Source organism: Melozone crissalis, unplaced genomic scaffold, assembly GCF_028551555.1.
Source record: "Melozone crissalis strain CALT ecotype California unplaced genomic scaffold, PUWL_Pcris_2 ptg000176l_1, whole genome shotgun sequence".
NCBI classification, from domain to species: Eukaryota; Metazoa; Chordata; class Aves; order Passeriformes; family Passerellidae; genus Melozone; species Melozone crissalis.
In genome coordinates this window covers 345,941-370,469 of record NW_026535943.1, presented here as the reverse complement: position 1 = coordinate 370,469, position 24,529 = coordinate 345,941, and the positions used below count along the sequence as shown (strand labels likewise).

At 44.4% G+C, this 24,529-nt stretch overlaps 2 protein-coding genes across 2 annotated transcripts in view; one reads left to right on the top strand and one right to left on the bottom strand.

The window, feature by feature from the left end:
• The first annotated feature begins 4,437 nt into the window (after window positions 1-4,437).
• Window positions 4,438-6,082, top strand: LOC128948913 (collagen alpha-1(I) chain-like). The gene is made up of 7 exons (XM_054293669.1): window positions 4,438-5,005; window positions 5,050-5,312; window positions 5,415-5,582; window positions 5,622-5,747; window positions 5,831-5,893; window positions 5,936-5,956; window positions 5,998-6,082. Exons 1-7 carry the CDS (start codon window positions 4,438-4,440, stop codon window positions 6,070-6,072), a joined length of 1,284 nt encoding a protein of 427 aa, XP_054149644.1. The 3' UTR covers window positions 6,073-6,082.
• Window positions 6,083-6,414: 332 nt separating this feature from the next.
• The window catches only part of UBE2H (ubiquitin conjugating enzyme E2 H), a 58,020-nt gene continuing 39,905 nt past the window's right edge, over window positions 6,415-24,529 (bottom strand). Inside the window, exons 4-7 of the mRNA XM_054293679.1 lie at window positions 14,843-14,882; window positions 14,525-14,577; window positions 10,178-10,306; window positions 6,415-6,551 (exon numbers count right to left, since the gene is read on the bottom strand). Of these exons, the coding sequence (XP_054149654.1) occupies window positions 6,427-6,551; window positions 10,178-10,306; window positions 14,525-14,577; window positions 14,843-14,882 (347 nt within the window). The 3' untranslated portion in view covers window positions 6,415-6,426. The remainder of the gene's footprint in view (window positions 6,552-10,177; window positions 10,307-14,524; window positions 14,578-14,842; window positions 14,883-24,529) is intronic.

Sequence of the window (24,529 nt, the reverse complement as noted above, 5' to 3'; positions counted from 1 at the left end):
GTCACCTGGAACCCCATGGGAATGTCACCCAGTGTCCCATGGGCATGTCACCTGGAGCCCCACAGGAATGTCACCTGGAGCCCATGGGAATGTCACCTGGAGCCCATGGGACTGTCATCTGGAGCCCCATGGGAATGTCACCCCACAGTGATGCTCCCAGAGCCCCTGAGGTGTCACCCACATGCCCGGGAGCCCCAGGCTGGGGGCTTTGCCCTTTGACCCTGTCACAGACCGGGCACGGTGACACCTCCAGGAGCAGCACCTGCCACCAGCTCTGTGTCCGTGTCCCCCCCATGTCACCCTAACACTGCCCCCCAAAGCACAGCCACACCCCTAGGGGGACAGCGGGGACAGAGCAGCCACGGGGACACTGCCGGGGGACAGGGGGACACCAGCACCGCGCCGGCTCTGCCCGGACTGGGAGGGCACTGGCGGGGCACGGGGGCCACCTGCCGGGCGGAGGGGACAGCGACAGTGCCACCCCCCTGGCCCTGGGAACCCCGAGGGAGGGGACACAGCCGGGGGGGCGGGACTGTCACCTGGAGTCCCATGGGAATGTCACCCAGAGTGCCATGGGAGTGTCGCCTGGAACCCCATGGGAATGTCACCTGGAGTCCCACGGGAATGTCACCCGGTATCCCATGGGAATGTCACCCCAAGTCCCATGGGAATGTCACCCGGTATCCCATGGGAATGTCACGGGGAGTCCCGTGGGAATGTCACCCAGAGTGCCATGGGACTGTCACCCGGTATCCCATGGGAATGTCACCCCAAGTCCTATGGGAATGTCGCAGGGGCACAGCCCGGGGACAGTTGGAGGTGGCCCGGGCGGGGACAGTGTCGCACCCCGCTGGCAGCAGGTGGCACTGGCGTGGCACAGAGCGTGTCCCCAGGCTGGTGACAAACAGCCCCGGGCTGGGGAGGAGGATGAGGAGGATGGAGAGGAAGGTCGGGCCAGGGCAGGTGAGCGGGGACAAGGGACGGGCCAGCCCTGCCACCTGCCCCAAACACCCCGAGCTGCTCCCGCGTTCCCTGCACGCGATCACCCAGCGAACAGCCCCTGTGCCTAATTAGCGCCGTTAATTAATGACCCACTCCGGGAACCCCGGACGGCCTCACCTGGGACAGCTCCAAGGACACCTCGGGATCCAAGGAATGGAGCAGGGGGTGCCTCGTGCTGCCTCATCCAGCCCCAAAATCATCCTAAAAACCCTAAACCTCAGCCTGGGGGCCGTGGCTGTGCCACAGGGATGGAGGGACATCATCACCTGAAGAGCTGCAAAAGGAATGGGTGAGGGTGGAGAAGACCTGCGGGACCTTCGGCCTCAGCACCATCACCTCCAGGTGGCCATTCCAGGCGGTGCCTCTGGAGCTGCTCTGGGACGCAGGGCCCAGGATGGAGCCCAGGATGGAGCCCAGGATGGAGCCCAGGATGGAGCCCAGGGCCGTCCCTGCAGCCCAAACACCAGGCACGTCCCAAGGTATGTACAGATTTTATTTAAAAAAAAAAGAAGTTTACATTTGAATTATACACAGCTATTGGAGAGGTTACACCCAGAGGAGAGGCAGCTGCGCCACTCTAGCAACCAACGCCAGGAAAAAAGAGGAGAAAAAAGGAAAAATAACACAAACTCAACTCAACCCAAGGGCAAAACCAGATCTCTGATGTGACAGATCTCTGCTCTCACCTGACAGGAACCCAGCACGGGGGGAATTGTGGCTGTGGCAAAGGGGCAGCAGGATGTGAAGAGGAGAAAAAAATGGGAAAAAAGGGATAAAATGAGAAAAAAATATAAAAGTGTGACAGATCTCCCAGGTGCAGGGAGGAGGGAAGGGGCACAGCTGAGGGATGGGCCAGGCTGTGGCACAGCTCTGCTCCCTGTGCCACCATCCCTGGCTGGGGACAGCGCCAGCCCTGGCTGGGGACAGCGGGGGCAGAGGGGCCTGGCAGTGCCCACCCGGCCTCTCCTTCCATGGAAACCTCGGGGGAGAGAGAGGAGAAACAGCGGGGGGAGAAGGCAAAGGCTGCCCCAAAGCAGCTCCAGGGCTGTGGCAAAGCTGGCAGCGGGGAGCCCATCCCAGGGTGACGCCACCACTGTGGGTGAAGGAGAAAATCACCCTGAAGATGGGAAAAAAGGATTGGAGATGATCAAATAAAGCTCTTACACCTTTCCATCCACATTAGGTGGGTGAAGTTTTACAGACATCTTTTTGTGGGAGGCAAAGATTATTCTGGGAGGAAAAGGGAGATTTGGGGTGAAAAGGGAAGAGGTGGGAAATGCAGGAGGGGAAGCAGCAGCGGGGTCTGAGGGGGGACAGGAGGGACCTCAGCCCACCCTGAGCACCCTCACCTTCACCCAGCTCCTTCACCTTCACCTTCACCTTCACCCAGCTCCTTCACCTTCACCTTCACCCAGCTCCTTCACCTTCACCCAGCTCCTTCACCTTCACCTTCACCTTCACCCAGCTCCTTCACCTTCACCTTCACCCAGCTCCTTCACCTTCACCCAGCTCCTTCACCTTCACCTTCACCTTCACCCAGCACCCTCACCTTCACCCAGCACCCTCACCTTCACCTTCACCTTCACCCAGCTCCTTCACCTTCACCCAGCTCCTTCACCTTCACCCAGCTCCTTCTCTCAGCACTTTTGGCACCTGGATTTCCCCCCCAGGACAAGAGCTGGGTTTGTCTCAGCCTGGGAAGTGCTGGCAATGTTCATTTTCGGGGCTGAGCCACCAGCCTGGAAAGCTCAGTGAATCCATCCATGTTGTGTCTCACACAACCAGCTGTGCTTCCCCAGTTTTTGGGAATTATTTTTTTTTTGGAATCCCAGCTTAGTGTTTCCCATCCAGCCCTAAATCCACGTGAGGGGAAAGATGGAGATGCAAAACCCTGCAAGGGAAGGGGGTGAGGGAATTAGAACACTATTTTTATACAATATTGAAAAAATACAAATTTTTATTGTGATTTCTTTTTTTTTTTTTTTTTTGGTTGCCTTTTTGTTTTTTTTTGTTCTGGTTTTTTTTTTGTGGTTTTTTTTTTTTCTCGTTTTTTGAAGCTTTTTAAACTGAAATCACCACCCAGCACTTGACTCTACTCCTAAGTAGCACCTACAAGTAAAGGTTTATAGCACAAGCAAAACTGCCAGGGCAGCAGGAAAGCGAATTCAACGTGGCCCCTCCCTCCCCAAATTAATGAGCAAACAACGTGCTAGATAAGAGTTAATTACATCATTACATGTTAAATAATTAATATTACCCTCCAACAAGCCACAAATGCTAGATAGAGAACTTCAGCACAGAACTAGCCACAGCCCTACACCACTGCTGGGAGGATGGGGAGGAGGAGGAGGAGGAGGAGGAGAGGGAAATCCTTTGCTTCGTGCCCGGAATTAACAGAAAGGAAATTCATGGTAGGATTTTTATTAAGGAAATTCATGCCAAAGCCAAGTGGGACTTGATGGAGTTTTTTTTGTTTTTCTCCCCCAAAAGCAACAGAAATAAAAGGAACTGATTGTGCTTTATGAATCGGAGGTGGGGCTGGGCTCTGCCGGCCCCAGCTCGGTGGAGTCTCAAAGGAAAAGGAAACAAAGGCCAAGAATTCTGGGGAAATGGCAAATGTACCAGTCTGACATTCAACACTCTGCTCCAGAGTCGCTCAGGGTGGGTTGATTTCTTCCTGCAGGTCGCATCACAAACGAAAAGATCTTGTCCAAACCCCTCCAAAAATCCCCAAAAGAAAACAGCAGGTAACATTCAGCTTTAAAAATCCATCTCAGCTTGAAGCTCCGACGCACAATTATCCCAATTCAAGTATCCCAAGGAGACATTTACTTATCAGATTTCTAGGAACAACAGCAAAAAAAAAAATTAAAAATCTCTCAGTTTGCTGCAAGACACCAGGAGAAATCCAACATTCCAATTCCCAAACATCCTGGAAAAAAACCCCAAAAAACAACAACAAAAAAAAACTAAAAAAGAAAACCAAACCAACCAACGAAAAACCAAAGAGTGAATTCATTTGCTTCCTCAATCGGTGCTTTTTAGGCTTTTTTTTTTTTTATTCAGCTCAAATTTTGAATTTTGTGTGGTGTTTTTCCCTAGATATTTTTCTTTGTTAACTCTTAAGGAATTTTTATCCTGTTGTACACACACAAGCAGATGGGAACCAAGCTGGTGCAGAAGGGGGGAGGAAAGAAAGATTTAAAAAGAGACAAAAAAAAAAAAAAACCAAAAAGGAAAACGCAAATCGGTGCCGATGGATTCGTGGGCTTGGGCCAACGGGACAATTCCGTGGAGCTGCAGCTCTGGCAAGGCCAATCCATCTGGTCAGAGGAGAATTCCCAGGACACAGCCAGGTCTGTCAGGCATCTGAACCACACTTCCAGCACAAGAGGGAGGGGGGAAAAGAAAGGAAGGAAAAAAAAAACCCCAAAAATGACAAAGCCAAGCGGGAGCCGTGAAGGGCAGCAGGTTCCAGAGGGGCAGAGCAAGGAGGAGTTGGGCTCCGGGCGCATCCCAGCTCCAGGAGCTTCCTCCTCATCCGTGGTGCTTCTGGGAGGTTCTTCCCTCCCAGGCAGGGAGCAGGAGCCCCCCCAGCCTCTCCAAGGCCCCGGGGGCAGCAGGGCAGCTCGGTGCCCACGGCCCCGGGGGCAGCGGGGCAGCTCGGTGCCCGCGGGCCGGGGGCAGCGGGGCAGCTCGGTGCCCGCGGGCCGGGGGCAGCGGGGCAGCTCGGTGCCCACAGTGCCGGGGGCAGCAGGGCAGCTCGGTGCCCACAGCCCCGGGGGCAGCGGGGCAGCTCGGTGCCCACAGCCCCGGGGGCAGCAGGGCAGCTCGGTGCCCGCGGCGCCGGGGGCAGCGGGGCAGCTCGGTGCCCGCGGGCCGGGGGCAGCAGGGCAGCTCGGTGCCCACAGCCCCGGGGGCAGCGGGGCAGCTCGGTGCCCGCGGCGCCGGGGGCAGCGGGGCAGCTCGGTGCCCACAGTGCCGGGGGCAGCGGGGCAGCTCGGTGCCCACAGCCCTGGGGGCAGCAGGGCAGCTCGGTGCCCACAGCCCCGGGGGCAGCAGGGCAGCTCGGTGCCCGCGGCTCGGGAGGGCAGGGGATCCACGGCTGGAATCCCCAGCAGGAGCCTCTGCAGGGCTCCAGGGCTGCACGCCCTGCACGGGGCTGCTCTGAGCTCAGGCCCTCTGGCTCGTTCTCCAAACACAGCCTGGGGGAGCCCCTAAAGCCCTGCACCCCAAGGGCTGGACCTGGAGGGAACACCAACACCTCAGGTGGAACACCAACATCTGAGGTGGGAACACCAACATCTGAGGTGGGAACACCAACGTCTGAGGTGGGAACACCAACGTCTGAGGTGGGAACACCAACATCTGAGGTGGGAACACCAACGTCTGAGGTGGGAACACCGTCTGAGGTGGAATCACCAACGTCTGAGGTGGGAACACCAACACCTCAGGTGGAATCACCAACGTCTGAGGTGGGAACACCAACGTCTGAGGTGGGAACACCAACACCTCAGGTGGAATCACCAACACCTCAGGTGGAATCACCAACATCTGAGGTGGGAACACCAACATCTGAGGTGGGAACACCGTCTGAGGTGGAATCACCAACGTCTGAGGTGGGAACACCAACACCTCAGGTGGAATCACCAACGTCTGAGGTGGGAACACCAACGTCTGAGGTGGGAACACCAACACCTCAGGTGGAATCACCAACACCTCAGGTGGAATCACCAACATCTGAGGTAGGAACACCAACGTCTGAGGTGGGAACACCAACGTCTGAGGTGGGAACACCAACACCTCAGGTGGAACACCATTACCTCAGGTGGAATCACCAACATCTGAGGTGGCAACACCAACACCTCAGGAGGGAACACCAACATCTGAGGTGGGAACACCAACATCTGAGGTAGGAACACCAACATCTCAGGTGGCAACACCAACACCTCAGGTAGAACACCAACACCTCAGGTGGGAACACCGACACCTCAGGTGGGAACCTCGAGCCGACACCAAATCCTTCTCTTTTTTCTACCCTTTGTTTGGATTTTGGGGTTTTTTTGCTGATTCCCTCCCTCCCAGGGCAGCTGTTTGGTAGCACACCAAAGCTGACTTGGCCAAATGGAAAATCTCAAGGCATGCATCCTGCATATTGCTACCAGAATGGAATGTTGGGAATGCTCTAACGCACCTCGGGAACCGGGACATGACCGAGAAAATCAAGACCTAAAGGGTGATATATATATATATTTATATATAAACACACACATATATATAAATATATATATATAGCTCAATGCTAGAATTCATAAAAACCTTGTTTAGTAATAAAAAAAATTGCTTTGTTTAAATATGAATATTATAGTCTGCTTCTCATGGTTAGGAAATTAGAGTCTCTCTGAAAAGCAGGCGCCTCCTCTACTACAACTCCATGTCCTGAGCCTCGTCTTCAGAGAAGTCAGACATGGAGCTCTCGGACGAGCTGTCCCCGGTGCCTTCTTCCTGCTCTTTTAGTGCTTCTTCTGTTGCATATTTCTGGATGTATTCTGGAGGGGAGGGGAAAAAAGCAAAAAATGGGAAAATTAGGGATGGGTAATCAGCAGCTGTGGGAGGTTGGATAAATCAGAGAAATGATTTCTTATAGAATTGTTGTAAAATAAATATCTATATCTATATCTATATCTATATCTATATCTATATCTATAATATGTATAGATATGTATGTATTATATAGTGTATAATATGTATAAAGTATATATATTATATACTTTATACATATTGTACACTATAGAATATGTATAAAGTATATAATATATATTTAAATATATGAATATATATATTAAATATGTTTATCTTGTAAAATATAATTGTGAATAAAAAGGATCATGAAATAGGATAAATGACCATAAATATAAGAAAAATTAATACTGATAAATCATGGAAGTATATAAATGATAAATTGCATATTTCATAAATCGGATAAATTATTTCTTATAGAATTGTTTTAAAATAAATATCTATATATCTATATCTATATGTATATCTATATGTATAAAGTATATAATAGATATTTAAATATATAAATATATATATATAATATATGTTTATGTTGTAAAATATAATTGTGAATAAAAATTATCATGAAATAGGATAAATTACTATAAATTATCACAAAAAAGTAATAATGATAAGTCATGGAAGTATATAAATTATAAATGGCATATTTAATCAATCAGATAAATGATTTCTTATAGAATTGTTGTAAAGTATATATATAAAAGAAAATATATGTATAAAATATATAATATATATTTAAATATATATAAATATATATATTCGTGTAATAATATATATTTATGCTGTAAAATATAATTGTGAATAGAAATTATCATGAAATAGGATAAATGACCATAAATATAAGAAAAATTAATACTGATAAATCATGGGAGTATATAAATGATAAATGGTATATTTAATAAATCAGATGATTTCTTATAGATTTGTTGTAAAATATATATATAAAATAAAATATATGTATACAAATATATCTAATATATATTTAAATATATATAAATATATATATTTATAGATAATATATTATATATATTTATGTTGTAAAATATAATTGTGAATAAAAATATTATGAAATATTATAAACGACCATAAATAATCACAAAAATTAATACTGATAAATCATGTAAGTATATAAATTATAAATGGCATATTTGACAAATCAGATAAATGATTTCTTATAGAATCAATAATGTAAAATATAATTGTGAATAAAAATTATCACGAAATAGGATAAATGACCACAAATTATCACAAAAATTAATAATGATAAGTCATGTAAGTGTATAAGTTATAAATGGCATGTTTGATAAATCAGATAAATGATTTCTTGTAAAATTGATAATATAAAATATGATTGTGAATAAAAATTATAAAAATTATTATGAAATAGGATAAATGACCATAAATTATCACCAAGATTAATACTGATAAATCATGTAAGTATATAAAGTATAAATGGCATGTTTGATAAATCAGATAAATGATTTCTTATAGAATTGTTGTAAAATATAACTGTGAATAAAATTATAAAAATATTATGAAACAGGATAAATGACCATAAATTATCACAAAAACTAATACTGATAAATCGTGTAATATATAAATTATAAATGGCATATTTGATAATTAAGGTAAATGGCTTCTCGTAAAACTGATAACGTAAAATAGAACTGAATAAAAATGATAAAAATTATCGTGAAATAGGATAAATGATCACAAAAATTAATACTGACAAATGATACAAGTACATAAATTATAGATGATCCCACAGCCCAGAGCAGCTGTGGCTGCCCCATCCTCAGGAGTGTCCCAGGCCAGGGCTGGTGACGATTCCCTGGGAACTGGGATGCTTTTTAAGGTCCCTTCTGACCCAAACACTCCAAGGCTCTGTGGCACGTCCTAGAGGTGGCTGTGCCTCCCCAGAGCTTCCCAAGAACTCATCTCCCTCTGGAAAAAGGGGAATCTCAAAGAAGTTGTTGTTGAATCCCAAATATTATTCCAAATATACACCTAAACTGCCTGGCAGCAGCTCTGGGAGCTTGCAGGCACTGCAGGCACCAGGCAGGACAGGAGGACAGCAGCTCCTCCTCCCTGCTGCTCCAGGGACATTCCCACCTGGAAGCTGCTGCCTCCTCCAGCCTCAGCTGAAACTTGGGCCCTTCAAGCTTCAAATGCCACTTTTTATTAATCCAGGAAAGCTCCTGGGCTGGGTTTATTGGAAGGTTAACCCAGGAAAAGTGAAATTTCCAGGGAGTTTCCATGCTGAGTGCCACATTGATTGGGATTTGTGATGGGATTTGTGTTGGGATTTTCAGTCAAGGGAAAAAAAAAACCCAAAATATCTAAAAGGGTGTTCAGGAAGGGGAAGCCTCATGGCACCAATTCCTGCCAGGAAAACCCCTCTGGGTTCCTGTGTCACAGAGCCTGGAGCAGCAGGACAAGCTCAGCTCACACCCCGAGGGATCCCACTGCAATTCCAGACACCTGGGGTGGGACAAGTGACCCAGAGGAAAGAAAGATTTAAAAAGAGACAAAAAAAAAAAAAAAACCAAAAGGAAAATGCAAGTCGGTGCCGATGGATTCGTGGACTATCAATTCCAGACATCTGGAGTAGGAAAAGTGACCCAGAGATGTCCTGAGCTCCAGCAGAAACTCAGCCTGGACATCCCCAGCTGTTCCTCACCCTCCCAAGGGAGATTCCCTAAGAAATCTCCCAGAGAAGAGGAGGAATTACAAATTTTGGGGCACCTCTGTGCCCGTGCCCCTCCCCATGCCCCAGGAACATTCCCTGTGCTCCCAGCGATGAAATCACCAGGAGCAGCAGCAATGAATAAAATATTGGATTTGCACTCCCAGGGCTGCCAGGATCCTCTGCAGCACTTTTAACACGTCCAAGGTTATTTTTTGGAACAGGGGATGGCAGAGTTTTTATCTCCATCCCATCCCTGTCACGCAATCCTGGCAGGAGCTGCTGCACTCTGGGATTTCTGGAATGTTCCAGGCACTCCCAACTCCTTCCAGATCATCTGTACCTGGCTGCAGGGGGGAAATGAGGGAGCAGGTTTTCCCTTCATCCCCAGGATGCCCTCAGAGCCTCCTTTGGTGAAATCTGTTTTCCTGGCTTTTTTCCAAGGGTATTTTTGGGTTCTGGGCTGCTTTCATGAAAGCCCAGAGGACTCTCAGTGCTGGCACTGGAGATTTTATCTGACAAATTATTGTTTTGGATGCAATTTTTTTGCCCTTCCCTGGTATAAAAAAGCAGGGAATGGACTTTGGGATTCTGAGCAGGGCAGATCTGCAGGAAGTCCCCACAATCCTGTCAGAGCAATCAGCCAAGGGAGGCTGAATAATTCAATATTTAAATCAAATTTTGAGAGTTCTACCCTCAAAAATCAGGAACTTCACAGCAGGATTTTAACTCCTGGGTGATGTGGCAGAGCTGATCCCAGCTTCTGGGATTCCTGAGCTTCCCCAGTTTCCTCACCCCTCCCTCCTTCACATCATCCCATGGAAGGGGAAAAACCCCTCAGAACCTGCAGCCAAGAGCCATCGTTGCCTCGGGATGGAATCCCAATTAACGGTGCTAATTAGGCCTCACCTTTAATTTTCTGTTTGTACTCTTCTGGTCGGTGGAGGTACATGGCTGCAGCGTCCCCATTGAGAGGATCGATGGGGTTGGGATAGGCCAGCAGCTGGGGCAGGAACGACTCAAAAATGTTGGTGAGATCTGCAAGGCAAACACAACCCTGGTGTCAGCGTCCCCAGGACAGAGCCACCCCAAAAATCCACCCTGGAACACCCAGGCAGCAGCAAAACTCTAGGGAAACACCCTGGGAATGAGGGGAAATAAGGGGAGGAAAATCAAAAAGGAAAATAAAGGGAGGAAAATCAAAAAGGAAAATAAAGGGAGGAAAATCAAAAAGGAAAGTAAAGGTTGATGGAATTAAAAATGAAAATAAAGGGAGGAAAACCAAAAATGAAAATAAAGGGAGGAAAATCAAAAATGAAAATAAAGGTTCATGAAATTAAAAATGAAAATAAAGGGAGGAAAATCAAAAATGAAAATAAAGGTTCATGGAATTAAAAATGAAAATAAAGGGAGGAAAATCAAAAATGAAAATAAAGGGAGGAAAATCAAAAATGAAAATGAAGGGAGGAAAACCAAAAATGAAAATAAAGGGAGGAAAATCAAAAATGAAAATAAAGGTTAATGGAATTAAAAATGAAAATAAAGGGAGGAAAACCAAAAATGAAAATAAAGGTTGATGGAATTAAAAATGAAAATAAAGGGAGGAAAATCAAAAATGAAAATAAAGGTTGATGGAATTAAAATCAAGGTTGATGGAATTAAAAATGAAAACAAAGCTGATGCTGCAGCTCCTCACAGCTCCTCATCCCTACACACACATGCTGATACCCACGGATGGTGCTGATCCCGACCCTAAATCCTGCCTGGATCTTTGGGGAAAACCAAATAAAGGGTGGGGAACAGACTGGGAATGAAACATCCCTTCCCTGACACTGCAGGAACATCCTCTCCCTGCATTCATTCCCAGGGATTCACCCCCAGCCCCATTCCATGCACACAAACTGCCCCGGCCAAGAGCAGCTCCATGGAAATTCTCCTTTTTCCTGCCCCAGGAATAGGCACAATTCTCTGCTCCTTTACCTGAAGTGTAAATTCTCCTGTGCCAATGAAAATAAAACTCACAAACTCCTCACGCTGATATCCATGGGTTAAGCAAGGAAGGGGATGGAATTTTCCTGATTTTTAATCCTGGCTGGAAAAATTAGGAAAAACCCCAACAAACAGCGCTGTGCTTTGCCCTCCCCTGGATTCTTTACCCCTTCCAATCCTATTTAAAAATGGAAGTTCTCTGCCCATGGAGCAGGGCTGGAGCTCAGCCTCTGAGGGGCTTCCAGCCCAAACCATTCCCTGGGAAGCACAAAGCTCTTCCAGAGCTTTCCATGATCTGGTTAACAGCAACCAGCACTAAAAATTAAACAATTAAACAATTAAACAATTCAGGGGATGTGCAGAGCTCCAGGAACTCCTCAGTGCCAGCAGGAATCTGTCACCAAATAATCCACAGCAGGGAACTGCCCACGAGTGCACAAAGCCCTCTGGGGAACCCCCAACTCCCCATTCTGGATTTGGGGATGGGCAGGAACCAGCCCTGAGCCATCATCCCTCCTTGGAAATGCTCCTGGTGTGGGGGATTCCTGTGGGAATGTTCTGGAAATCTCTGATCTGTCTCTGTTCCCTCGTGGCAGGGAAATCCTGGGGGTGAGCATCACCAGTGTGGCCACCTCCCCTGTCCCTGCTCCTGGAAAAAAGCTGGATCCCATCCCTGAGCCACCACAGAGCCGCTGAATTCCATCCCAGAGCCCTCAACTTCCCCAGAATTCCCCAAAAATGGGGAAGGAGATCTCCAGGTGCTGTCCCTGTGCAAAGAGCTCCTCCAGCTCTGGGATGCAGCCACACAATTCCAGCTCCAGCTCTGGGTGAGGTGTCCGGGTTTGACAGGAGCTCCTGGGATGGAGCAAAGCAGCACCTGGAGAAAGGATCTGAACCCCAAAAAGGATCCCAGGAGCAGCAGGAGGGCTCTGGGTGGGAATTCCCTGGATCTGAACCCCCCAAAAAGGACCCCAGGAAAGAGCATTCCCTGGGTCTGAACCCCAAAAGGGATCCCAGGAAAGAGCAGGAGTGCTCTGGGTTTGCATTCCCTGGATCTGAACCCCAAAAACGAACCCAGGAAACAGCAGGAGTGCTCTGGGTGGGAATTCCCTGCCCTGGATAAAGGATCTGAACCCCAAAAAGGACCCCAGGAGCAGCAGGAGTGCTCTGGGTTTGCATTCCCTGGATCTGAACCCCAAAAGGATCCCAGGAGCAGCAGGAGTGCTCTGGGTGGGAATTCCCTGGATCTGAACCCCAAAAGGACCCCAGGAGCAGCAGGAGGGCTCTGGGTTTGCATTCCCTGGATCTGAACCCCAAAAGGACCCCAGGAGCAGCAGGAGTGCTCTGGGTTTGCATTCCCTGGATCTGAACCCCAAAAGGGATCCCAGGAGCAGCAGGAGTGCTCTGGGTTTGCATTCCCTGGATCTGAACCCCAAAAGGACCCCAGGAGCAGCAGGAGTGCTCTGGGTTTGCATTCCCCGGATCTGAACCCCAAAAGGACCCCAGGAGCAGCAGGAGTGCTCTGGGTTTGCATTCCCCGGATCTGAACCCCAAAAGGGATCCCAGGAGCAGCAGGAGTGCTCTGGGTTTGCATTCCCTGGATCTGAACCCCAAAAGGGATCCCAGGAGCAGCAGGAGTGCTCTGGGTTTGCATTCCCTGGATCTGAACCCCAAAAGGACCCCAGGAGCAGCAGGAGGGCTCTGGGTTTGCATTCCCTGGATCTGAACCCCAAAAAGGACCCCAGGAGCAGCAGGAGGGCTCTGGGTTTGCATTCCCTGGATCTGAACCCCAAAAGGACCCCAGGAGCAGCAGGAGTGCTCTGGGTTTGCATTCCCTGGATCTGAACCCCAAAAGGACCCCAGGAGCAGCAGGAGTGCTCTGGGTTTGCATTCCCCGGATCTGAACCCCAAAAGGACCCCAGGAGCAGCAGGAGTGCTCTGGGTTTGCATTCCCCGGATCTGAACCCCAAAAGGGATCCCAGGAGCAGCAGGAGTGCTCTGGGTTTGCATTCCCTGGATCTGAACCCCAAAAGGGATCCCAGGAGCAGCAGGAGTGCTCTGGGTTTGCATTCCCTGGATCTGAACCCCAAAAGGACCCCAGGAGCAGCAGGAGTGCTCTGGGTTTGCATTCCCTGGATCTGAACCCCAAAAGGGATCCCAGGAGCAGCAGGAGTGCTCTGGGTTTGCATTCCCTGGATCTGAACCCCAAAAGGACCCCAGGAGCAGCAGGAGGGCTCTGGGTTTGCATTCCCTGGATCTGAACCCCAAAAGGGTCCCAGGCCTGAGGGCTCCTGAGGCTGAGGCAGCAGAGCCCTGAATCCCCTGTGCTCACAGGACACCCAGAAAATGAGTTTTTCCCAAAGGAACCTCTCTCAAACCCCCAAATGTGGTTCCCATGTCCCAGCAGAAGGTGCCCACACCCGAATCAAGAGATAAATTTTATTATCCAGCTGGTTGTGCAGGAATTTCACCCCCAGCACCGAGGAGCTGCTGCCTCCCCAGGGATGAGCAGGAATTGAAGGTGCTCAGGAATTTTTTGTGGATATTCCAGGTTTCTCCCACCTTGGCTGCTGCTGGAATTATCTCACCCAGACCCTTTGCCAGCTCTGCTTTAAAGGAATTGAAAAATTCCTTTTTTAAAGGCAAAAAGGAAAGGAATCATTCCCCCTTTTCCATTTCTTTGTGAGGTGGGGTTGGAATCTTGGAGCACAAAACCACTGGAATTATTGATTTTTATCCTTTTTGTGGAGAAGCCAATCTCCCACAGCAAATCCATGCTGTGATCCTCACCCTGCACCACGTGGCAATTCCAGAATTCCAACCAGGAATTCCAGCTAAAATCAGTTTTCCAGGGAAGAACCTGAAGGATTTGATGTCCACACTCCCCTGGATTCCTTCCACAAAGCAAACCTGGAATATCTGAAATTCCTATTTTTAAATAGAGACTCAGCTGTGTTCCTTCTAGCAATTCCAGCTTTAAGTTCTATTTTAAATTGATTTGGTTTTTAAATTGACCTGGGGCACTGTGGTAAAAGTTTATCCCTAAAAAGTAGATTTATCCCTAAAAAGCAGATTTTTAACCAGAAATGAGCCCATGGAAAGCACTCTGCAGCATCAGAGGCAACACCACCTCCTAACCTGCAAAAAATCTTATTTTTCTCAAGATCTTGGCTCAGGGAGGAGTTTCAAATTCAGTAAAAAAACCCAAAATCAAAGGAAAAAAACCTCCAAAAATGCCAGAAATCATCAGGAAAACGCCCAACTCACCGTAGAGAGCTGTCCAAGTTTGATTGATTACATCTAGACATACAGTTCCTGACCTGGAACACATGGAAAAAATGGAATTAACACTGCAAAAACACTGTGGGAACTGATAAAACTCCTCCCCAGCCCTTCCCCAGGGTTTGGGATAAACCCTGATTTATTCCTATTTATGGCCTTTAACCACCTCCATCTTCCCACTCTGCCCAGGAGAAAATAAATGGGAATTTTACTGCCAGGGAAGCTCCACACAGCCAAGAAATGATGGGAAATATTTGAGATTTTGGAGGATTTTCTGCAAAGATGAAGGAAGGATTCACTCACGCTTCGTCAATGTTGGGATGGAAGATTTTATTCATGAATCCTGCAAGGAGAAACAGAGGGAAATCAGCAAAAAAACCACAAAAATTCTTTTTTTTTACATGAAAAGTCTGGAATTTATGGAACAAGGACCCAGAGCCATCCCAGCCATAAATAACCTTTAAAATGGTTATTTTAAATATTTTTAAATTTAAAATAAGCAGGCACCATTCCCACCCAGGGGTCCAAATTCCAGGGAATTCTGGAGGCAGGAAATTCAGGAAAAATCTGCAGTGCAACCACAAAGCTTTTGTTGGATCCTGAAAATTCCTGCCCAGGAGCCCAGATTTTAGCTCAACATTTGATTTTAAAATAACTTTTATATCTATTTTCTATATATGATATAGATACGTGTGTATAAATATATGTGTATATATACATATTTTTCCCAATGTAGATTTTCTATAAGCTTGTTATCACAACATTAATCTACAATTATGAGCCAGGGAGATAATAATTGAAATTTTCCATCAATACAGCAATTAATTATATATATAATATATAGAAAAAATATAAAATATATATTATATATAAATATTTTTAATATATATAATATATTTTTTTCCCAAAATAAATTTTCTATAAGCTTGTTATCACAACATTAATCTACAATTATGAGCCAGAGAGGTAATAATTGAAATTTTCCATCAATACAACAATTAATTCTCCTGTTGGTGCCTTTGGTCTCCTAAAAAACAGGTTTAGGAGGAGGGAGCTCAGTGTGGCTTTGTCCACATTTGAGAGGGATTTTTTTTTTGTTCTGAGTTGCAAATTAAATTGTGAAATAAATAAAATAAATTTTGAAATAAAAAATTAAATTAATTTATTTTGAATTTTTTTTTTATTTTGAATAAAAAAATTTAATCAGAATAAATTTGGAAATGCTTTCAAGCCTGACAACATCCCCCACACTTTTCCCTATTGTGTCACCTTTTGAATTGAGCATTTGCCATAAATCCTCCTTTTCCCTGTTGTGCCCCCATCCCACAACCCAAAAATCCCAACCACCCCAGCCCAGGTGGGAATTCCCTGAATCCTGCAGGAATCCCTTCAAACCAACAGCAACCATTGCTCGTGACAGGGATAAAAGCAGGGAGGAAATCCAGGGCTGGGATATTCACTCCATCCATGGAGAAATCTCCTTCCAGGACCCAAAAAACCTGCAAGTTTTCTTTTCAGAGCAGCCAAAAAAAGGCTAAAAAAATCCATATTTAACCATTTAAATGCTGCCAAGCTCCCCCAGCTTCATGTAACGCTTCAGGGGAGGCACTGGGGTGTCCCCCTGCCCAAAGGAGCCCAGCTGGGGCTGAAATCCCTCCTTATTTCCCAGGAACTGGGACACAAACAGAATTCCAGCCTTGCTTGGACTGGGGAATTCTGCACAAACCCAAACCCAAAGCTGAGACAACACTCAAAGCCAGAACAAGCTCCAAGAGAAAGGAGAACTCCAAACACCCCCACGCTGCCAAGGGAATTTTCCAGGTATTAGGGTGGGAATCTTCCAAGTTTCCCAAATTATTGAGCTATTGGGGTGGGAATCTTCCACATTTCCCAATTATCCAGGTATTGGGATGGGAATCTTCCCCATTCCCAAGGTATTAGGGTGGGAATCTTCCACATTCCCAAGGTATTAGGGTGGGAATCTTCCACATTTCCCAATTATCAAGGTATTAGGTTGGGAATCTTCCACATTTCCTAATTATCCAGGTATTGGGATGGGAATCTTCTCCATTCCCAAGGTATTAGGATGGGAACCTTCCACATTTCCCAATTATCCAGGTATTGGGATGGGAATCTTCTCCATTCCCAAGGTATTAGGGTGGGAATCTTCCACATTTCCCAATTATCAAGGTATTAGGTTGGGAATCTTCCACATTTCCCAATTATCGAGGTATTAGGGTGAGAATCTTCCAAGTTTCCCAAATTATTGAGCTATTGGGGTGGGAATCTTCCACATTTCCCAATTATCAAGGTATTAGGGTGGGAATCTTCCACATTTCCTAATTATCCAGGTATTGGGATGGGAATCTTCCCCATTCCCAAGGTATTAGGATAGGAACCTTCCACATTTCCCAATTATCGAGGTATTGAGGTGGAAATCTTCCATATTTTCCAGCAGATTCACCCAGGGAAGCTGCAGTTCCATCAAATATTTACGTTCTGCAGCTCCCACAGGTTTAAATCAGGTCATGGATCCATTTTTGCTGGAGCCAGCGCCGATCCCGACCCCAAATCCTGCCTGGGTCCTTGGGGGAAAGCAAATAAAGGGTGGAGAGGGTGGGGAACACACTGGGAATAAAAAACCAACCCTGATAGCCGGATAATCGGGGAATGTGGGAGATTCCCACCCCAATAGCTCAATAATTTGGGAAACCTGGAAGACTGCCACCCTAATGCCTGGATAACTTGGGAATGTGCAAAATTCCCACTCTAATACCTGGGTAACCTGGAAATGGGGAAGATTCCCACCCTAACACCTGGAAAATATGGAAGATTCCCACCTCAACACCTGGATAATTGGGAAATGTCGAAGATTCCCATCCTAATACCTTGGGAATGGGGAAGATTCCCATCCCAATACCTGGATGATTAGGAAATGTGGAAGATTTCTACCCTAATACCTTGATAATTGGGAAATGTGGAAGAATCCCAACCTAATACCTTGGGAATGTGGGAGATTCTCACCCCAATATCTCAATAATTGGGGAATGTGGAAGATTGCCACCCCAATAGCTCAATAATTTGGGAAACCTGGAAGATTGCCACCCTAACACCTGGAAAATATGGAAGATTCCCACCTCAATACCTGGATGATTGGGAATGTGGAAGATTCCCATCCCAATACCTCAATAATTTGGGAAACCTGGAAGACTGCCATCCTAATGCCTGGATAACTTGGGAATGTGCAAAATTCCCACTCTAATACCTGGCTAACCTGGAAATGGGGAAGATTCCCATCCTAATACCTGGAAAATATGGAAGATTCCCACCCTAATACCTTGGGAATGGGGAAGATTCCCATCCCAATACCTTGATAATTGGGAAATGTGGAAGATTCCCAACCTAATACCTTGGGAATGTGGGAGATTCCCACCCCAGTATCTCAATAATTGGGGAACGTGGGAGATTCCCACCCCAATAGCTCAGTAATTTGGGAAACCTGGAAGATTCGCACCCTAACACCTGGAAAATATGGAAGATTCCCACCTCAATACCTGGATGATTGGGAATGTGGGAGATTCTCACCCCAATAGCTCAATAATTTGGGAAACCTGGAAGACTGCCATCCTAATGCCTGGATAACTTGGGAATGTGCAAAATTGCCACTCTAATACCTGGGTAACCTGGAAATGGGGAAGATTCCCATCCTAATACCTGGGAAACCTGGAAGATTCCCACCTCAATACCTGGATAACCTGGAAATGGGGAAGATTCCCACCCTAATACCTTGGGAATGTGGAAGATTCCCACTCCAATACCTGGATAATTAGGAAATGGGGAAGATTCCCACGCCAATACCTCAATAATTGGGAAATGTGGGAGATCCCCACCCCAATATCTGAATAATTTGGGAAACCTGGAAGAATCCCACCCTAATACCTGGGAAACATGGAAGATTCCCACCCCAATAACTGGATAATTGGCAAATGTGGGAGATTCTCACCCTAATACCTGGATAACTTGTGAATGTGGAAGATTCCCACCCCAACTCCTGGATAACTTGGGAATATGGAAGATTCCCCTCCTAATACCTCGATAATTGGGAAATGTGGGAGATTCCCACCCCAATATCTCAATAATTTGGGAAACCTGGAAGACTGCCACCCTAATGCCTGGATAACTTGGGAATGTGCAAAATTGCCACTCTAATACCTGGGTAACCTGGAAATGGGGAAGATTCCCACCCTAACACCTGGAAAATATGGAAGATTCCCACCTCAACACCTGGATAATTGGGAAATGTGGAAGATTCCCATCCTAATACCTTGGGAATGGGGAAGATTCCCATCCCAATACCTGGATAATTGGGAAATGTGGAAGAATCCCAACCTAATACCTTGGGAATGTGGGAGATTCTCACCCCAGTATCTCAATAATTGGGGAATGTGGAAGATTCCCACCCCAATAGCTCAATAATTTGGGAAACCTGGAAGATTGCCACCCTAACACCTGGAAAATATGGAAGATTCCCACCTCAATACCTGGATGATTGGGAATGTGGAAGATTCCCATCCCAATACCTCAATAATTTGGGAAACCTGGAAGACTGCCATCCTAATGCCTGGATAACTTGGGAATGTGCAAAATTCCCACTCTAATACCTGGATAACCTGGAAATGGGGAAGATTCCCATCCTAATACCTGGAAAATATGGAAGATTCCCACCCCAATACCTGGATAATTGGGAATGTGGAAGATTCCCACCTCAACACCTGGATAATTGGGAATGTGGAAGATTCCCACCCCAATACCTGGGAAACATGGAAATGTGGAAGATTCCCACCCAAATACTTGGATAATTGGGAAATGTGGGAGATTCCCACAACAATAAATGAAGCACAAGCCAGGAGAAATCTGTGAAATCCTGGCTGGAATTCAATGAAATTTCAAAAAAAAAAAAAAAGAAATTAAATCCAGCTGCATTCCTGCACCAGCTGCCACAACGCCTCATTCTACACATTCTATATATTTATACATATATATATATTTTTTTTAATCTATATATTTATATATTCCATATGTTCTGTGCACACACCAGATGCTTTGTTTGGGAAAACACTTGGAAAAAAGGGAAAATAGAAATACAAGGGAAAATAGAAATATCTGCACCTGCAGGAACTGGGACAGAGATGGAGGAAAATGAGAGCTGGGTGTGAAGATATAGAAAATATAATAATGCAAGTAATATAATATAGAAATAAAGATATTAAAATTATAAATATTGCTAGATTTATAAATATAGAGAAAAATTATAAATATATACAATTTATAGAGAGATTTTTAATATAATAATGCAGATAATATAATACAGAAATGAAAATATAAAATTTATAAATGTAGAGAAAAATTATAAATGTAGATAAAATTTATAAATATATATAATTTATAAATAGAGAATTTATAAATACAGTTTATAAATACAGAGAATTTTAATATAATAATGCAGATAATATAATATAAAGATATAAAATGTATAAATATAGATACATTTATAAATATAGAGAAAAATATAAATATAGAGAAAAATATAAATATATAATTTATAAATAGAGAGAGAATTTATAAATATATATAATTTATAAATATAGAGAGAATTTTTATAAAATATGTAGCATATATAGAATTTAGTTGAGATATTGAGGATGTGGGTGTTTTGAATGTAAGTTTTCCAGTTGTGGTATTTGATTATTAACAAACCCTGTGCTGGCCTAATCTTTCTACAGATTTTAAAATAAATAGTAAATAAATAGTAAATAAATAGTAAATAAATAGTAAATAAATTCCAGGCTGCTCCTGCACCCAAGCCAGGCTGGACTGGATTTCCTCCTGTTTGTGCCATTAAAGGGAATTCATCTGCAGGAGCAGGGAGGGATTAAAACACCAAATTCCCAGAAATTTCTGTGACCTGGGAGCTCCAAGGAGCCCCCGGTGCTCCCCAAATCCCCCTGGGGAAAGCAGGAAAGGCAGAATTTCCCTGAAAATTTAAATCCCAGGGAAAGGAGAGAAACAGAAACCTAAACGGAGAAAAGGAGAATCCCAAAAAGGGAAAGGAGAGAAGAAAAATCCTCAACAGGAAAAAGGAGAATTTTAAACAGGGAAAGGAGAATCCTAAACAGGGAAAAGAAGAGAAGCAAAATCCTAAACAGGGAAAGGAGAATCCCAAACTGGGAAAAGGAGAATTCTAAACAGGGAAAAGGAGAGAAGAAAAATCCTAAACAGGGAAAGGAGAATCCCAAACAGAGATTTCCATAGGAAACTTCTTCCCTACTAATTATAATTATTACCCAGAGCTCAGGCAGGGTTGGGAATGGGAGAATTCTCATTTCCATCATTCCCAGTCTCTAAAAATCAGAGATTTCCATAGAAACTTCTTCACTATTAATTATAAATATTTTCCAGAGCTCAGGCAGGGTTAGGAATGGGAATTCCATCACTCCCAGTCCTAAAAATCAGAGATTTCCACAGGAAACTTCTTCTCTATTAATTATAATTATTACCCAGAGTTCAGGCAGGGTTGGGAATGGGAGAATTCTCATTTCCACCATTCCCAGTCTCTAAAAATCAGAGATTTCCAGATGTAACTTATTCCCTGTTAATTATAATTATTTTCCAGAGTTCAGGCAGGGTTAGGAATAGGAGAATTCTCATTTCCATCATTCCCAGGCTCTAAAATCAGAGATTTCCATAGAAACTTCTTCCTTATTAATTACAATTATTTTCCAGAGTTCAGGCAGGGTTAGGAATGGGAGAATTCTCATTTCCATCATTCCCAGTACCTAAAATCAGAGATTTATACCGGAAACTTCGTCCCTATTAATTATAATTATTACCTAGAGCTCAGGCAGGGTTAGGAATGGGATAATTTTAATTTCCATCACTCCCAGTGCTCCCAGTCTCTAAAAATCAGATACTTCCACAGGAAACTTATTCCCTATTAATTATAATTATTACCCAGAGCTCAGGCAGGGTTAGGAAGGGGAGAATTCTCATTTCCATCATTCCCAGGCTCTAAAATCAGAGATTTCCACAGGAAATTTCTTCCTTATTAATTACAATTATTTTCCAGAGCTCAGGCAGGGTTAGGAAGGGGAGAATTCTCATTTCCATCACTCCCAGTCTCTAAAAATCAGAGATTTCCACAGGAAATTTCTTCTCTATTAATTATAATTATTATCCAGAGCTCAGGCAAGGTTAGGAATGGGATAATTCTCATTTCCATCACTCCCAGTGCTCCCAGTCTCTAAAAATCAGAGATTTCCACAGGAAACTTATTCCCTATTAATTATAATTATTTTCCAGAGTTCAGGCAGGGTTAGGAATGGGAGAATTCTCATTTCCATCATTCCCAGGCTCTAAAATCAGAGATTTCCAGATGTAACTTATTCCCTGTTAATTACAATTATTTTCCAGAGTTCAGGCAGGGTTAGGAATAGGAGAATTCTCATTTCCATCATTCCCAGGCTCTAAAATCAGAGATTTCCACAGGAAATTTCTTCCTTATTAATTATAATTATTATCCAGAGCTCAGGCAAGGTTAGGAATGGGATAATTCTCATTTCCATCACTCCCAGTGCTCCCAGTCTCTAAAAATCAGAGATTTCCACAGGAAACTTATTCCCTATTAATTATAATTATTTTCCAGAGTTCAGGCAGGGTTAGGAAGGGGAGAATTCTCATTTCCACCATTCCCAGTCTCTAAAAATCAGAGATTTCCAGATGTAACTTACTCCCTGTTAATTACAATTATTTTCCAGAGTTCAGGCAGGGTTAGGAATGGGAGAATTCTCATTTCCATCATTCCCAGTCTCTAAAATCAGAGATTTCCATAGAAACTTCTTCCTTATTAATTACAATTATTTTCCAGAGCTCAGGCAGGGTTAGGAATGGGAGAATTCTCATTTCCATCATTCCCAGTCTCTAAAAATCAGAGATTTCCATAGAAAATTTATCCCTATTAATTACAATTATTATCCAGAGTTCAGGCAGGGTTAGGAAGGGGAGAATTCTCATTTCCACCATTCCCAGTACCTAAAATCAGAGATTTATACCGGAAACTTCGTCCCTATTAATTATAACTATTACCTAGAGCTCAGGCAGGGTTAGGAATGGGATAATTTTAATTTCCATCACTCCCAGTGCTCCCAGTCTCTAAAAATCAGAGATTTCCACAGGAAACTTATTCCCTATTAATTATAATTATTTTCCAGAGTTCAGGCAGGGTTAGGAAGGGGAGAATTCTCATTTCCATCATTCCCAGTCTCTAAAAATCAGAGATTTCCATAGAAACTTCTTCCTTATTAATTACAATTATTTTCCAGAGCTCAGGCAGGGTTCGGAATGGGATAATTTTAATTTCCATCACTCCCAGTGCTCCCAGTCTCTAAAAATCAGAGATTTCCACAGGAAACTCCTTCCCTATTAATTATAATTATTTTCCACAGCTCAGGAGTGGGATAATTCTCATTTCCATCACTCCCAGTGCTCCCAGTCTCTAAAAATCAGAGATTTCCACAGGAAACTCCTTCCCTATTAATTATAATTATTACCCAGAGCTCAGGAGTGGGATAATTCTCATTTCCATCACTTCCAGTGCTCCCAGTCTCTAAAAATCAGAGATTTCCAGATGTAACTTATTCTCTATTATTAATAAATATTTTCCAGAGCTCGGGAGAGGGATAATTCCCATTTCCACCCCTCCCAGGGCAGCTGTTATCAGCAGGGCCCCAAGCAGAGATAAGCAGGAGCCTCACCCAGGCCTGGCTCTCCCAGATAAGCTGGGCTGGGGCACCAGAAATGGGAAATAAAGGCAAAAACCCCTTCCCTGCAGCCTCCTGGGAGCTCTCCCGAGTTCCAGAACTTTCCTTGGGGCTCCCCAGCTTTTCCTCAGCTCTGCTCCACCAGGGATTTGATCCAGCCCAACCCTTGTTTGCAGCAAGAGGAGATTTTTAGGGGAAAAATGGGGATTTTCAGCAAGAGCCCGAGGAGAAAAATGGAGTTTTTCAGCAAGAGGAAGATTTTGGGAAGGAAAAAAGGGATTTTTCCAGCAAGAGGGAGATTTTGGGATGGAAAAAAGCAGATTTTCCAGCAAGAGGCAGTTTTTTTGGGAAGAAAAATATGAGGTTTCAGCAAGATCTTGAGGGAAATAAGGGGTTTTCTGCAAGAGGAAAATTTTGGGAAGACAAAAAGGGATTTTCCAGCAAGAGGAAGACTATGGGAAGAAAAATAAATGAGGTTTCAGCAAGATCTTGAGGAGAAAAAAACCAGTTTTTCTGCAAGAGGAAGATTTTGGGAAGAAAAAAAGGGATTTTTTCCAGCAAGAGGAAGATTTTGGGAAGAAAAAGGGTTTTTTTAGCAAGAAGCAGGGGTTTTTTTAAGAAAACAATTAGGTTTTAGCAAGAGCTCAAAGATGAAAAAGGGGTTTTCTACAAGAGGAAGATTTTGGGAAGGAAAAAAGGGGTTTTACACCAAGAGGCAGTTTTTTGGGGAAAAAAAAAGGGGATTTTTCCAGCAAGAGGGAGATTTTGGGAAGGAAAAAAGCAGATTTTCCAGCAAGAGGCAATTTTTTGGGAAGAAAAATATGAGGTTTCAGCAAGATCTTGAGGAGAAAAAAACCAGTTTTTCTACAAGAGGAAGATTTTGGGAACAAAAAAAGGGATTTTCCAGCAAGAGGAAGACTATGGGAAGAAAAATAAATGAGGTTTCAGCAAGAGCTTGAGGAGAAAAATGGGGTTTTCCAGCAAGAGGAAGATTTTGGGAAGATAAAAAGAGGCTTTACACCAAGAGGCAGCTTTTTGGAAAGAAATAAAGGGATTTTTCCAGCAAGAGGAAGATTTTGGGAAGGAAATAAATGAAGTTTCAGCAAGAGCTCGAAGATAAAAAAAGGGTGTTTTCTACAAGAGGAAGACTTTGGGAAGAAAAAAAGGGATTTTC

Excerpts from the sequence above, each read along its gene's own strand:
- LOC128948913 (XM_054293669.1), top strand. The coding sequence starts at position 4,438 with ATGACAAAGCCAAGCGGGAGCCGTGAAGGGCAGCAGGTTCCAGAGGGG. Across the intron at positions 5,006-5,049 it reads GGGGGCAGCGGGGCAGCTCG|CCCCGGGGGCAGCAGGGCAG; the intron begins GTGCCCACAGCC and ends CGGTGCCCACAG. Across the intron at positions 5,748-5,830 it reads TGGAATCACCAACATCTGAG|GTGGAATCACCAACATCTGA; the intron begins GTAGGAACACCA and ends CCATTACCTCAG.